This window comes from Procambarus clarkii, chromosome 30, assembly GCF_040958095.1.
Source record: "Procambarus clarkii isolate CNS0578487 chromosome 30, FALCON_Pclarkii_2.0, whole genome shotgun sequence".
Classification (NCBI taxonomy): domain Eukaryota; kingdom Metazoa; phylum Arthropoda; class Malacostraca; order Decapoda; family Cambaridae; genus Procambarus; species Procambarus clarkii.
In genome coordinates, this window is record NC_091179.1 from 17612751 (window position 1) to 17628876 (window position 16126).

At 39.3% G+C, this 16126-nt stretch overlaps 1 protein-coding gene across 4 annotated transcripts; it reads left to right on the plus strand.

Annotated features, from left to right (window-relative positions):
* The first annotated feature begins 3690 nt into the window (after positions 1 to 3690).
* Positions 3691 to 9399, plus strand: LOC123765467 (involucrin). Of its 4 annotated transcripts, XM_045754069.2 has the most exons (3): positions 3793 to 3819; positions 4684 to 4793; positions 7444 to 9399. In XM_045754069.2, exon 3 carries the CDS (start codon positions 7526 to 7528, stop codon positions 9335 to 9337), a length of 1812 nt encoding a protein of 603 aa, XP_045610025.1. In that variant the 5' UTR covers positions 3793 to 3819; positions 4684 to 4793; positions 7444 to 7525; the 3' UTR covers positions 9338 to 9399. The 4 variants fall into 4 exon arrangements, with proteins under 4 accessions (XP_045610023.1, XP_045610025.1, XP_045610026.1 ...); XM_045754067.2 differs by lacking the exon at positions 4684 to 4793 and having other exon boundaries at positions 3691 to 3819; XM_045754070.2 differs by lacking the exon at positions 4684 to 4793 and having other exon boundaries at positions 3803 to 4084.
* The last annotated feature ends 6727 nt before the right edge of the window (positions 9400 to 16126 follow it).

The window sequence follows — 16126 nt, forward strand, 5'->3', positions numbered from 1 at the left end:
TGTGTACAGGAGTCTGCAGATATATGGAAAAAGGCTAACAAAGTTCTAAGCAGGGAAGACCTCTTTAATTATAGATCATTGGCAAGTATAGTAGGCAAAATGTTGGAAAAAATAATTAAAACTAAATGGGTAGAACACCTGGAGAAAAATTACATAATAGTAACAGACAGACAGTATGGTTTTCGATCTGGTTGATCATTTGTATTGAATTTACTCTGTACTGTACTTAGTTTCCATGATAGAGCCCCAGAGATTTTACAGGAGAGATGGTTGGGTTGACTACATTTATCTGGAGCTAAAAAAAAAATCCACATAAGAGATTATTCTGGATATCTGAACATACTAGAAGAGTGGCAGAGACACTTTTGAGAGAGAGTGAGGGAGAGACTTTTAACATGGATGAACAATTTTCTGACAAAAATGAGATAAGTAATCAGAAACAATGTATCAGACTGGAGTAATGTCACGAACTTTATATCACATAAATATCACATGCTGTATTTCTGTTCTTGTACTTGTAATGTTCATTGTCTACATAAACTACCTATCAGAAGAAAAAAAAACCGTAGGAGCCGTGATGAGGATTCAAATCTATGCGCTAGGTATTCCCAGGCACACACCCTAGAAAGAAACATACTTGAACTTGAATTTGAACCTTGTTGTTGTACAAAAGAACAACAATTTCTGTTTTATACAAGACAGAAATTTCCATCTAACTGAATAATGTAGACCAATAAGAGGACGGAGTCATTGTATCGCCGATATTATTTGTGTGAGGCAACTCCCACTGATGACGTCACAAGTCAGGTAGCCAGCCCGTGTTTCTGTAACGCTCGTTACATCCTGCAGTATTTAATTATCACTATATTAATACTTTTAAATACTTAACATTTCACTTTTAAGGTAGATTAAAGTTGAAGCAGAATGTCATAAGCAAGGATGGTGTGCTGAATAAAGATGATTTATTAAGTGGATGGAGCCTTTAGCTGATCCCTTCCTGTGATTGGCTGTTGTGTGAATGTCAACAAAGAATATCTACCAATGATATGCCATTTATTATGCACCCCATACCACTTGTGGGCGGAGCTTGGAACCTCCTACCCGAGCACAACAACCCGCCTTATGGGTTGCTGTTTGGCTATTTATAGTGCGTTGGAAAAAAACTAGATGGCGTTAGTTGTATTTTGTGGAATTTGTTATAGGTGTAATTTGATGTCAACAGGTGGCGTAAGCTGTATCTTATGGCCACTGTTGACCAGCCAGTTGATAGTGTTCTCTTCTGCCGACAGATGGCATCAGCTGTGTTATTATTACTTCCGAATTCCCTTTAAACACTGATCTACAAATCCCTTGGCTTATGATAAGGTTTTTTTTATACCATTTATGATAAGTATTAGATAACTGGAGTTCCGCAATTACTTTTATTTATCAACTGTTCAGGATATCATCATATAATGTCTGGTTAGGACGTACTGCTCTCGATTGATGAAGATTAAGCCACCCAAGAGGTGGCACGGGCATGAATAGCCCGTAAATACTGCTCTCGTAATATTATTCAGGGGATGGGGGAACTATCAAGTGAAAGCGCCAAGCCATTACGACTATATAGCACTCGGAAGGGATTAGGATACGAATTTGGGATGGAACGGGGGAAAGGAATGGTGCCCAACCTCTTGGGCGGTCGGGGATTGAACGCGGACCTGTAGGAAACGAGACCGTCGCTCTACCGTCCAGCCCAAGTGGTTAAGCGTAATATTATTAAAACAACAATTTATGCATATAATAACAGCATTTCACATTAAAAATACTTGGATATATCGAAATTTGGTAGTGAATTCCAATCTAGGAATCTCCTATGACTAAACTGTACTTTTTAATTATTTTTATGTACTTACTACTTATTATTAAATTATTAAGTACTTACTATAATAATTAAATAAATTATTTTATTTAATATTTAAATTAAATGATAAAATAATAGGTAATAATAAATCATTGTGTAGGGGGGACAGGCAGCCAGTGTCTTTTTATACATGTTAGGCTTATACCAAGGTGCCACAAAGGTGCCACAAAGGTGCCAAATTAAAGACTGGGAGCTGCCGGGGCGGGCCCAAGGGCTGCTGGCGGCCCTGGCCAGGCTGAACTTCCGCGCCCTTATAATCACCATTGTTTAATAATCTTCACAGGGAGAAACAACTGTAAATATAGGAATAGTTTATTACAACATACACGGTAAAGAAAACAGCTCGGAAACTAAGGAAATAAAGCTGCCGAAAAAACATTAAAGTCCATTTCAAGTTCAAGTATGTTTATTGAGACAATAAAAAAATACATCTCAAAGGGATAGAGTAGCTTAGGCTATTTCAACCCCCCCCCCCTTCTACTTCAAGTCCCTCTAGGGGCGCACAAATTCAGTGAGTACAAATACACAAATCACAATACAAGAATCCCATTTAACATAGCAGGTTAAAATAGGAAGCACAGCATATAAGTGTTACAAGTTACAAGGGAACAAGTGAGAAGGCGGTGGAGGCCAAAACCGGAATTGCACACTGATTTTAATGCAGATATGTCGTGATTATCATAATATAAAGATGTTAAGGCACGAAAACCTTTTAATTCATTAAATTTTATAAGGCAATTAAAAGAACCTAACTCACAGCCTCTCTGTTCAATTCCCAAATTTTCGAATTTTTCAAGTTCAGATTTTTCAAAAAAATATTGGGCTACTCTTATTACAAATTCGCTACTTTTAGACTGTCAGCTCGCTACTTTCAGCAGTTTAGATCTTGCAACCCTGCTGTCTGCTCTGTGTCGAAGCTGTAGCGTCTTGGGTCAATTAGAACTGCCTACGCCAAGTACTATACATTCTTGACTGGAGATTGTACTGTCCGCTATTCATCAAATCGCTTGCTTATATGGTGATTACATCTCAGCTTCCTCCAACAAGATGAGAAGAGCATTACCTGTAATTGGAGAAAGGATTGTAGCTTATCTGTAATTAGTGCTAATTAGTTATACTATTAAGATAATGAGATAATGGAGCGAGTATAAGATTAACTCGCTACACTCTGCTAGAAGACTTGGATAAAATAAGTGTATGGAGCACCACTTGGTAAATGGAATTTAATGTGAAAAAATGCCATGCTATGAAATGTGAAATAGGAGAAAATAGACCCCACACAACCTACAAATTAAGTGAAAATGCTTTTAAAAATTGTGATAAAGTAAGAATTCTAGGGGTGGTTCTGGATAGAAAACTGTCACCTGAGGATCACATAAATTACATTATGCGAGGAGCCTATGCTACGCTTAACAATGAAAGAATACATGGATGGTGAAATACCATCTAAATACTAAAGAAATTGTTCACGACTTTTGTGAGACCAAAGCTGGAATACGCAGCGGTTGTGTGGTGCCCATATCTTGATTGGAGCATATCAACAAACTGGAGAAAGGAGCAAAGACATACAACTAAATGGCACCCAGAACTGAAAGACAAAGCTATAAGTTATAGGCATTAAATATACCAATACTAGAAGATAGAATAAAAAAAAGAGGGTCTTCATTCAACGATCATGTAGTGAAACTTCTCATTACATGTAAAATATTAAGTAGTCAAACCATTGGCTAAAGGTTCCTGATCTACACATCATTAGATCACAACCAAGCTTCACAAAATTTAGAAATTACCCTTATAACCATCCATAGAAAACGGAAATTTGTCACTGAGTAGCAAGTGTTTTTTACACATCCGATCCCTCTCTGGTGGTCCCCCCCCCCTCCCATTAACAACAACAGTGCACCCTGCCACCGCTAGTAAGTCCTTACCCAAGTCTCCCTCTAACATACACCTCTGTTTTAGTCGCCGCTCCTCTGTCTACACCACAACACAACAAGCACTTTTGAAACTCAACATAAACGCCTCTACCAACATCTGTACAGGTGCAGTCATCGGGAGGACAAACCCTTCATGCAAACTGCACCTACTATCAAGAGGTGCTTACTCGTTCGTGCAGTCATCAACTGCATCCACTTTCATGTGACAAAAACAATCGAAAACTACCTCATTTACTATTCCCAGGTAAGTCCACTATGGGCTCACCATAGTCGGTGCTACTTGAAACGTTTTGTTCCGAGTAACTAAATCTTAACAACAACAAACAAGTACTTACCGCACTTAAATACCTCTTACCATCGAGCATATATTAAGAGGTGACCTCTCGTTACAAGGAAAAATATAAAATAGTCAAAGCACTGGCTAAATATCTCCAGTCGACCAACAAATTGGCCCACATTTGACCCGCGACACATTTATACCTGGCGCCACAAACAGCCAAACACAGACAACAACTGTCTGGCCGCAGCACCAAGGATCAGTTGACGCCATAAACACAACACCCCGCCCTACAGTGTGGCAAGTCTTCCTCTAACACATACCTCCATGTAGTCACTGCTCCTCTATCTACACCACAACACTACAAACACTTTTGAAATCTTGTCATTCTCAACATTGTGTCTCTTGGCATTTGTACTCGTGCAGTCATCGGAAGGAAAAAGCTTTCATGCAAACTGCATGCACTGTCAAGGAGTGCTACCATAAAGTCTAACTGTAATTCACCTTTTAAAAAACATCATCATAACTCAAAGAAAAAAACTAAAGCCTTGCCTAACTGTCAACAGTGACGTATCTTTCAACACCACTCTTGCAGTCATCGGAAAATATAACTGAAAACCTTCACACAAACGACCTACCTTAAAGCAGAATTCGAGCTTCATACCTTCTGATGCAGGTAAGAGATGTACCAGAACTGGTCTGTGATATCGTCACTTATGGCAGGTAATGAGCCTCCCAACCTGTGAACACTCCAATTGATAAGCTGCTCACTTGAGACAGTTAAGCAAGTCCCAGCTGTTTCTGGGTACAAGTGACAGGATGAACAACTCAGCGGGTTTTCTTCTTGTTGGGGGATGTTGTACATGCTGCTATGGCGGTGTGTCCACTCACAGGATGAGTGGCGCTGCCCAATAAACTCGCCCTTCCAGGCAAAACTTAAAAGCCCCAATTGTAAACGGAACAAGAGCTAAGACACTATTCAACTCTGTTAGTGAGTGTCCATTTATTAATAATTTTAGCCTAAATAAAATGAGATGCCTGGAGTAAAGTAAATATTCCATCTGTTCATGGATATTAGAGGATAGTCTCATGGTCTACCCAAAGATTGATAATGCAGGTTAATAGACAAAACTCTCATCCTATTTATGAGCAACCATTCTGTAAGAATTTAAACCATATTACGTGAACTTTGTTTTCAGAGAAATGTTCGATCTTTAGGCACCTAGCTAAGTTCATTTCAGAAAAGAATGTAAATTTGTCAGAAACTGTTGCCAGGGAAGGGGTAAAGAAGAGAGTAAACTATAAATGTCTTACCTTACCAGGTACAATCCAGGTTACCTGGAGTAATGCAAACTGTACTGTTACTTTGACAAAGTTTGCTTTCTAATTTTCGAAACCATATATATCATTAGGTTAGGTTAGATTGGGTTGACATAAGTTTGTATGGTTAGGTAGGTTTTATAATTATTTATGTTACTTCTTAACCACCAAAACTGTCTTTCTCCAAATTCAGTAAATTGAAAACAACACCAAACTGTACTGGCACATTAATACAGTATCCACCAGCATAATGCTTGGTGGTTTCTGTAAAACAAGTCACTGAACATGGGGTTGTCCGATGTCGATTCTTGGTCACAGGAGGAGCCATCTAAAACTATATTATGTTGTACATTAATATTAATATCAGATCTTGCAGTACCATATTATATATATAAGAAATTATATAATTTTTTTGTGATACTGTAATACTTAAAACAAATTTGTGAGATATTCTTTAAGTAATACTGTATGATATATATATATATATATATATATATATATATATATATATATATATATATATATATATATATATATATATATATATAACTGAAAACTCTGCATATATATATTATACATTGTTGCATATATATATATATATATATATATATATATATATATATATATATATATATATATATATATATATATATATATATATATATATATATATATGCAACAATGATCACAAAAACACTGATCCAAGTATGCAGAATAACCACATGTGAAAAATAGAAAATGCTTAAGGGGGCGTCTGGTTATTATAATGAAAGTTGTTCAATGTCAGCCAATATTATTTTTCTAGTTGTATATGAAAAGTGCTTAAATTGTCCCAAGTTTCAGTACTGCAGCGTAAATAGAAAGGGAGTTTTTTTTTTTTTTTTTTTTTCTTGAACGTTTTTTACACATTTTCAAGACCACACTTCAGAACACACGTTTCAGATAAAATTATTCTGTGACACTTTTCTGACACATTAGCATATAATAAAGGATTTGGGGATTTAGAATTTCCAAAATATCTTTAGTTTTCCTAATACAAATGTTCAAAGTTCCCCAAAAATTTTTTGCAAATATGGCATGTTTATTGCTATTATAAAATCAATAAATGAACTTAGAGAAAAATGAAAGCCCCCCAATGTAGAGACATGCCCTCCACATATACTGTGTAAGTTTCATGTAAATTGAATAAGAAAAGAATGAGTTTTGTAAACGTTTGTGTCAATTGAAAAAAAAACAGAAATGAATAAAGTCTAAGGTTCTAAAATCTGTGGCTGGGGTTGACATCAACCAATTTTCTCCAAAATTGGCATCCTTACAGATAGGCTTACGTACAGTCTGGTGTGTAAGTTTGATGCAAATCGCCCCAAAAAAAATGAAAAAAAAAAAATATTTAAAAAAAAAAAAGAAAAAAAAATCCTTTTTTTTTTTTTTTCCTTAAAGTTTTTTTCCAATTAAACTAATAATAATATTTGTTTAATATATGCTATTGTGATAGCAAAGAGTTGTACTTATGATTTCAGTTGACACTTTTGATTGATAATCGATTTTGACCATTTTTGCATAATTTTCACAACTACTTCAATATTTTTTTTCTCCCTTCCTATTTATGCTACAATGCTGAAAGTTGGACCAGATGAAACACTTTTCATATAGAACTTGTCAAAAAAGTTTGATTGAAATCGAATGAGTTTTCATTTTTGCATTTTTGGACCCAGATGCCAACCAGACGCCCCCTTAACGCGTTTTCGGCTAATTCGCCTTCATCAGAACAAAGTAGAATGAAGATAAGATTGCTAATCAGATCTTTATATCCGCCTGGGCAGATCACCTGACCACCAAAAATAAGTGGAGGAAAGGCAAATTAGTCGAAAACGCGTTAAGCATTTTCTATTTTTCACATGTGGTTATTCTGCATATATATATATATATATATATATATATATATATATTTATTTAATGTGTGATTTTCAAGAATTTAAAGTACAGTATTATTTTTGTCTTTGCAGAAATACTTACTAGTGAAAAACACAGGATTCTGAAATCAGCTGAAATATAGGAAATTATATTCATAAATTCAAGCTGTAAAAGATGGCCGAGCTAAGTGGAATGGGAGAAATCACACGGGAAAATGACTATACAAATGTGGATTTAGACCACTGTCAACACCAGCTAACAAAACAGCAGCATAAGCCACCAGAACAGAACAAGCAGCCACCAGAACAGAACAAGCAGCCACCAGAACAGAACGAGCAGCCACCAGAACAGAACGAGCAGCCACCAGAACAGAACAAGCAGCCACCAGAACAGAACGAGCAGCCACCAGAACAGAACAAGCAGCCACCAGAACAGAACGAGCAGCCACCAGAACAGAACGAGCAGCCACCAGAACAGAACGAGCAGCCACCAGAACAGAACGAGCAGCCACCAGAACAGCATCAATCATTTGGTCAGTCTGAACCACCAGAGCTTCAGCACCAACAACCATTAATTCTGCAAGATTATTCACTAGAAAAGCAGCACAAGATACAAGCCCAACCACAAGAACAGTATCAACCATTAGAACAGTGCCAGATACTTCAAATGCAGCATCAGCCACAAGAACAACAACAGTCACCAACACAGCAGCAAAAACCACAGAAACAGCAGCACCAGCCACAGGAACAGCAGCACCAGCCACAAGAGCAGCAGCACCAGACACAGGAACAGCAGCACCAGCCACAGGAACAGCAGCACCAGCCACAGGAACAGCAGCACCAGCCACAAGAGCAGCAGCACCAGACACAGGAACAGCAGCACCAGCCACAAGAGCAGCAGCACCAGCCACAGGAACAGCACCAGCCACGGGCTCAGCAGCAGCACCAGCCACAAGAACAGCAGCAGCACCAGCCCCAAGAACAGCAGCAGCAACCATCAGAACAAAAGCACCAACCACCAGAAAAGCAGTGTCAGTCATTACAACAACATCTAGAACTGCAGCATCATATATCCTCACAGTGCCAGCCATTTGAGTTAGGAGAAGGACAACAGCAGCAGGTAGTATTACAAGAGCTCACACCTCCAGAAGAAAGGTGCCATTCATTAAAACAGAATTACCAACCATTGGAACAACAGCCTCACTCACCAAAACAGCAGCATCAGACACTGAAGCAGGAGTCCCAAATACCAAACCACCATCACCTACTAGGGCAGCAACACCAAATAGCAGACCACCACCATTCATTTAAACATCACCAGCAATCTCCACAACAGCAACAGCTAAATTATTCAAAACAGCCACCTGAGCAACAGCAGCAGAGTTTAAAACAGCACGAACAACCAATGGAGCCACAGTGTCGAACAGCCAAGCAGCAGAAGCTGCAGTTACAGGAACAGTTTCAGCCAAAGTTAAATAAATGTATGCAGCTGTCAAATACACAGCAACAGTTAAATACAAAGCAGCAGCAACAATGCAAAGCAAAAGAACAGCAGAAAAACCGTCCAACTTTGCAGCAAGAGAAACAAATTTTGCAACAAACTAAAAAACAGAAAAAAAATTTAGCTGGTGAAAACCAGGAACGCATCAACTACCTTATCCAAGTATCACGGGCAATGACCAGCATGGACACTGGGACCTCCAACCCATCCTCTGTTTCTGATAACCATGTACTTGCAGCACAGACTGGTGCCTTGGCAACAGCCATTGGTCGGCGTTGTGTCATGCGCTTAGCACCAGCGATTAAACGAACATTGTGTAAGGGATGTGGAATGGTATTAGTGTATGGTGTAAATGCTAAGGTTCGACACAAATCAAAACGACAGAAGCACTTGGTGGTGACATGTCTCACGTGTCATACCATTAAAAGGTTTGTAAACAATCCCAAACACAAACTTTGGTGTGAGCAGGAAGAGGCCATCATATAAATAACTAATAAGTGTGAGAGTTTGTAAGAATAATTATTCAAAGATTAAAAGCAATGCTTTATTGTTGCATATTTTGTATCCTTTGTGTTTTAAGTGAGCTGTTTATATTGCACTCAGAATAAAATGAGAAGAGAGTAAACTATTAGTGTCTTACTAGGTACAGTCCATGTTGCCTGCAGTAATGCAAACCCATGTACCTGTACAGTATTTTTGGGATTCTGAGATCTATCTGTAAAATTTGCATACATTAAAATTAGTTTTTAATAGGTTCATTATTTGTACTAAAAATTTATATAAATCTGAGTATCGGGTGGCCTATCATCTTACTAAACAAAAGTAATATCTAGATGTGGTTTGGCAATAAATATATGAAATTCATTCAGTGTACTTTAAATATTTGTAATACTCATTCTGGTTGTTGGGTAACTCATTATTTACCAAAACATGTTAAGGTCCCAAATGTTTGACTGCTTTGGGTTCTTTTTGTTTTTCTTTTCTGCTTTACATGGCAACTTTTATGCATATTAAACGTAGATTTACTACTTAATTTTAGTTTCTGGAAGAGATTCATGCTCATGGGGTTCTGCTTTTATATACTGTACATATAGTACTGTATTTCAGAAGCACATACGGTTTTGGTACAATGTTCTCTAAAAGTTTATTCAAGCCAGACACCATTATGGGTCCTGTAGTACAGTTGATTTACAAATGAAAGGTACATTTGGACACGTTTCCTTTCATGCAATACCTCGGTTCACCCAGCAGTAAATAGATACTCAGTAGTTAGATGACTGTCATCTCTTGGGATGGTCAGTCATTGGTTGGGCTTCTATGGGGACCTCAATAAGCCTGTCAGGCTTCCTGTTTCCAACATTGGAAAGCCATTATATTTGAGAAAATGTCTTTAGTGTAATATTGAAACCAGTTTCTGTAGTTTATACCTGTGACTTCATGTTCTCTTGCTCTCAGGCCGTAGAATCTGTTTCCTATTCATCGTTTCAAAACTCTTAACCACAGTATCTTTTATGCAAGTAACTTATATTGTACAGTACTTTAATTGAACTGAAGACTTGTCAGAACTTGCTGTCCTTAGTGACATATTGGTAGCATACTCATTCCGTGCCTTGTCAGTAATTTCATGTGGGTTCGAGCCCGTACCACAAAGGGTGGAGCCTGTGCTCCACTGCTTAACTGTTTGCTCTTTTTCACCCAGCAGTAATTGGGGACCTGGTTGTAAACTGATTGGTGGGTCATGTTCAGGGGGAAAACTTAGTAAGGTAAGACTTAACATAAGGTATGGGGAAGGGAAAGCTGTAAGCCTGCTAACAGGAGTCAGACTTCTACTCCTGTACCAACCAGTGTAAAAAAGAAAAAGAAAAAGAAATCTGTATACTGTAATACACCTGGTGAAAACCCTGAGCAATAATGATGCTTATGTCTTTACTTTATTTTGATTTAGTCTTGGCCACCTGCAAAGAATTAAAGACTTTTAGGCATCCTCAGTTAAATCATCAAAGCAGCCAACATATAATTTTACTCTGGGTCAGTAATATAATTCATGTTCCTTAAGTGCAGAACTAATATATATATATATATATATATATATATATATATATATATATATATATATATATATATATATATATATATATATATATATATATATATATGCATATTGAGAGATTTTCATGAGTAGGTTGGCAGTTTTCTTGTTTTTGTAGTAAATTGTCAATTGTATCTTCTGCTTTTTGTCTGTGGGGATAACGTTCCTATTAATAATATCTTTCAGGACACTTTCCTCCATTTTATGAACCGTCGAAAAGAAGTTCCTGTAAAACAGTCTAATAGGGGGTACAAGTGTTGTGTTAATTGACTTCAAAGTCAAGGTGGAATGCCATACAACCTCTGAAGACTCAACTAACACAACACTTGTTGTGTGTATATTATATATATGTAAATCACGAAAATTACACGCGATGAAAAATGGGACAGTGTCAGACCACGAAGGAAGGATTGAAACAGGAATTTCCTTAAGTACTCTCGTATTTAATAATACATCTTCAGAAGAATTTCCTTCAGAAAGATAATACATCCTTCTGAAGATGTATTATGATATACGAAAGTACTTAGGAAAGTCCTGTTTCCTTCCTTCGAGGTTTTATTTATTTATTATTGATTGTAGTAAATTTGTTTATTTAAATTTAATGCATTCGAATCTCCTCACATAACGCCGCACTTTACCCAAATTAGGATCTTCAATAGGCCACCCCCATCCACAACTTTAAGGCCAAGTTCGCCGAAGGAATTGTAAGGTCATGAAAGTTAAGGTGAAAGGCAGCAGACACAACCAGGCTAGTGGGCGGGACATAAAGTGTAAGACCTCGCGTCCCCGTAATTACGGCTTGGTAAGTGGCTCTGTTTTATTACATTGGTCAGGGTGGTGGTACAACAGTGTGGTCAGGGTGGTGGTGGTACAACAGTGTGGTCAGGGTGGTGGTACAACAGTGTGGTCATGGTGGTGGTGGTACAACAATGTGGTCATGGTGGTGGTACAACAATGTGGTCAGGGTGGTGGTACAACAGTGTGGTCATGGTGGTGGTGGTACAACAGTGTGGTCATGGTGGTGGTACAACAGTGTGGTCAGGGTGGTGGTACAACAGTGTGGTCAGGGTGGTGGTGGTACAACAGTGTGGCCAGGGTGGTGGTACAACAGTGTGGTCAGGGTGGTGGTACAACAGTGTGGTCAGGGTGGTGGTACAACAGTGTGGTCAGGGTGGTGGTACAACAGTGTGGTCAGGGTGGTGGTACAACAGTGTGGTCAGGGTGGTGGTGGTACAACAGTGTGGTCAGGGTGGTGGTACAACAGTGTGGTCAGGGTGGTGGTACAACAGTGTGGTCAGGGTGGTGGTACAACAGTGTGGTCAGGGTGGTGGTGGTACAACAGTGTGGTCAGGGTGGTGGTACAACAGTGTGGTCAGGGTGGTGGTGGTACAATGTGGTCATGGTGGTGGTACAACAGTGTGGTCATGGTGGTACAACAGTGTGGTCATGGTGGTGGTGGTACAACAGTGTGGTCAGGGTGGTGGTGGTACAACAGTGTGGTCAGGGTGGTGGTGGTACAACAGTGTGGTCATGGTGGTACAACAGTGTGGCCAGGGTGGTGGTGGTACAACAATGTGGTCAGGGTGGTGGTGGTACAACAGTGTGGCCAGGGTGGCCAGAGTGGTGGCAAATGGGGTTATGTACTTCGCGGCTATCCGCCGAAGCCGTAATATGTCATTACAATCCAGTTCGAATAAATCCTCAAAAACATGAGGGAACCTTTGACAAGCCTCCGGCTTCCAATCCCCATCGAGGCCACTAGAGAGAGATTTAGTGCCCTCAACGGTACCTAAAAGTATATAACAATGTGGCCATAACGATAAGTTGGACAAATCAACTATTTGTTTAAATTGTTATTACAATTTGGGGGTAAAATTAGTATTTCAACTTTCTCGTGTGAATTTAGAGTTGTCCCAACTTTCACCACCATAGAAGCACCTGACTAGCGCACGGTAGTTCCCCTATACATACTCAGTATAGGGAAAAGTATATTTCAAGCGTCCATTCCCATAAATAACTTTTTTCATACCGGTGCTTGTAAACCTCATTAACTGGATGCCGGTAATGGGCGTCATGTTAGCTGCGGGAGTACTAATACAAACTTTAACAACGTTCAACATTCACTGATGAAATAGTCCACAAATAATTTATTTATATCTGACCTGCTGCCACATGGGATGATATATTAAGTATAATTGTCCCTAAACTGCTTTGTTAAAAAGGGCTTTAATGAGTTAAAAGGCCCTGAGGACTGATCAGGAGCAGGCAACCGGTTAATTACCATCAATTAGCAACGGACGCCACATGGGCGAGTTGGTACACAGTATTCCTCGTCACTCTGTAGCCTATCCTGGATATAAACTGCTGAAGTAGTAGTGTCCCGAGCCTACGTCCGGAATTATTCCGGACGTAGGTTCGAACCCTCATCACGGCGCTTGTGGATGTGTTTATTTGATATATCACGCTATTATAATTTCTGTGTGTACTGTTGTTGTTGTTTTGTTTACACAGACACTTCATAAACATACTCGCTCGCTCGCTATACATCTAGTGATACTAGGTCACCTGGCTGGCCTTAGAGCTGGGACCAGATCCACGAAAGCACATACGCAAGCACTTACGAACCTGTACATCTTTTCTCAATCTTTGGCGGCTTTGTTTCCAATTATTTAACAGATAATGAGCTCCGAAGCACCAGGAGGCTGTTTATAACAATAACAACAGTTGAATGGGAAGTTTTCATGCTTGTAAACTGTTTAATAAATGTAACCAAAGCCGTCAAAGATAGAGGAAAGATGTACACGTCCGTACACAAAAGTGCTTGCGTAAGTGCTTTCGTGAATCTGGCCCCAGGTCTCCTGCTAAGGTCACAGAAGACGTACTCGGAGCAAAACAAATTACAACAATTCAACTTGAAGCGTTCACAACCAACTGTACCCAAGATCGTCGTTTCTCGAACAGGGAAAATGGCTGTTCATACACACACAACAGTAATGAGGTTCCTGGGAGTTAGTTGAATGTTGTGGGTTGCATCTTGGGGAAGGTCGATCAGTCGTCGGCCTTAGGGAACTTGGTTAGCCTAAGAGGCTTCCTGTCTCCGACAATGGGGAACTGAGCAGATAAATGCCCACGAGGACAGTGAAAGGAAGAAAAGATATAAATACACTGGCACTGTAGGATCGTTTTTCTGGCTCCATGTTTAGTAAGGACCTGTCCAGTGGCTAGGCTCTCGACTCACAATTGACAATGCCGAGTTCGATTCCTGGGCGGGACAGAACGGGTTGGGCACATGTTCTCTCACCTAATGCATCTGTTCATCTAGCAGTAAAGGGGTACCCGGAAGTTATATATATATATATATATATATATATATATATATATATATATATATATATATATATATATATATATATATATATATATATATGTGTGTGTGTGTGTGTATCACGAAAATAAACACGTGATTAAGAATGTGACAATGTCAGACCACGGAGGAAAAATGAAACAGGAATTTCCTTAAGTACTTTCGTATATTAAATACATCTTCAGAAGGTCAAGGACCTTCAGAAGGACCTTCTGAAGATGTATTTAATATACGAAAGTACTTAAGGAAATTCTTGTTTCATTTTTCCTCCGTGGTCTGACATTGTCATATATATATATATATATATATATATATATATATATATATATATATATATATATATATATATAATATATAATATTACGGGACTAAGTGTGAGAGGGAGACGTGGGAAGAAGGGGTTATACTGCCCATGATGGGGGTCGGAGGGACTGGTAATCCCTTCAGATTAACTACACAATCCTCTTTCAACAGCTATGAAAAATCCCTCTCTTCTGAATCCCTTTACCTCTATGTTCCCCCCCCCCCACTTGTGTGTTTGTCCCCTCACCTGACTCTTGCCTCCCCCTCACTTGAATGAGATTTCCACTTGTGTGTAATCGTCACTTGTAAGTGATTGTTACCACCTGTATCTCCCCTCAACTGCGTTCACTCGTCTATTCTCACCTGTGGTGTCCTCTTACTGGTTCCCCTCACCTGTGTCTCACCGTATTCACGTCTCATCATGTTTCCCCTCACATGTGACGCCCCTGCATGTTTACCCCTCACCTGCATCTACTTTAATATACTTCCCTCTACTTGTGTGAGCCCATCATGTTTCCCCTCACACGTGTCTGTGCTTATCCTGTTGATCGCTGCCATGCTCTCTTCTCCTGTGATCAGGGAACGCCATTTCAAATTGATGATCGTGTGTTACTTATAACATTTCAAAGTGTAATTACCTAGGTGTAGTTACAGGATGAGAGCTACGCTCGTGGTGTCCCGTCTTCCCAGCACTCTTTGTCATATAAGAGTGCTGGGAAGACGGGACACCACGACTGTGTGTGTGTGTGTGTGTGTGTGTGTGTGTGTGTGTGTGTGTGTGTGTGTGTGTGTGTGTGTGTGTGTGTGTATGTGTGTGAGAGAGAAACCCCGGTTAGACTTCAGTTGAAGCCTCGGCACCCTCGTGGGGTGCAGTAGCACTCCAGGGTGCAATTCCTTTGACCATGTCCTGGTACAGTTAACTAGAGTGCGTCTGGGAACACTCTGGGCATAGGTTCGAACCCTCATTAATGACCCTTATGGATTTGTTGATTAGTTTCTGTGAAAATATTGTCCTTTAAAGATTGATCCAATACACGTCGCTTTAAATGTAATGATAAAATATCTGAAAGTCTTTCCCTATATCCATGTTTCTCACCCGATAGATGTAAGAACATTGGTGATGAGAGTGTAGGCTGCGTAGCCTACAGTAACGCTTACACGCTTTGTATTTAGATCCAATTTTAAAATTTATGTCATCAACTTAATTCTTTAGCTCAAATGTGTAATATTTTATTGGTCACCATCGAGATTCGGGAGAACAAGACTTAAGTGCTCATTTGCAATATTAGAAAGTTAATACAAATAAAATAAGTTGGCCTGCTCTAGCGTATAGGCAATGTACAAGGCAGTACATAAGCAAACTACGCCCAGTTTGCTATGTATACTCCGAGGTTAATGGACGTGATTGATGAAGATTAAGCCACTCATGAGGTGACCAAGTGCATGAATAGTCTGTAATTATGGAGGTGGCTGACCTAGGGCCAAATTCACGAAGCAGTTACGCAGGTACTTACGAACG

What these genes read in the sequence shown, in the direction of transcription:
- LOC123765467 (XM_045754067.2), top strand. Translation starts at nt 7,526, where the DNA reads ATGGCCGAGCTAAGTGGAATGGGAGAAATCACACGGGAAAATGACTAT.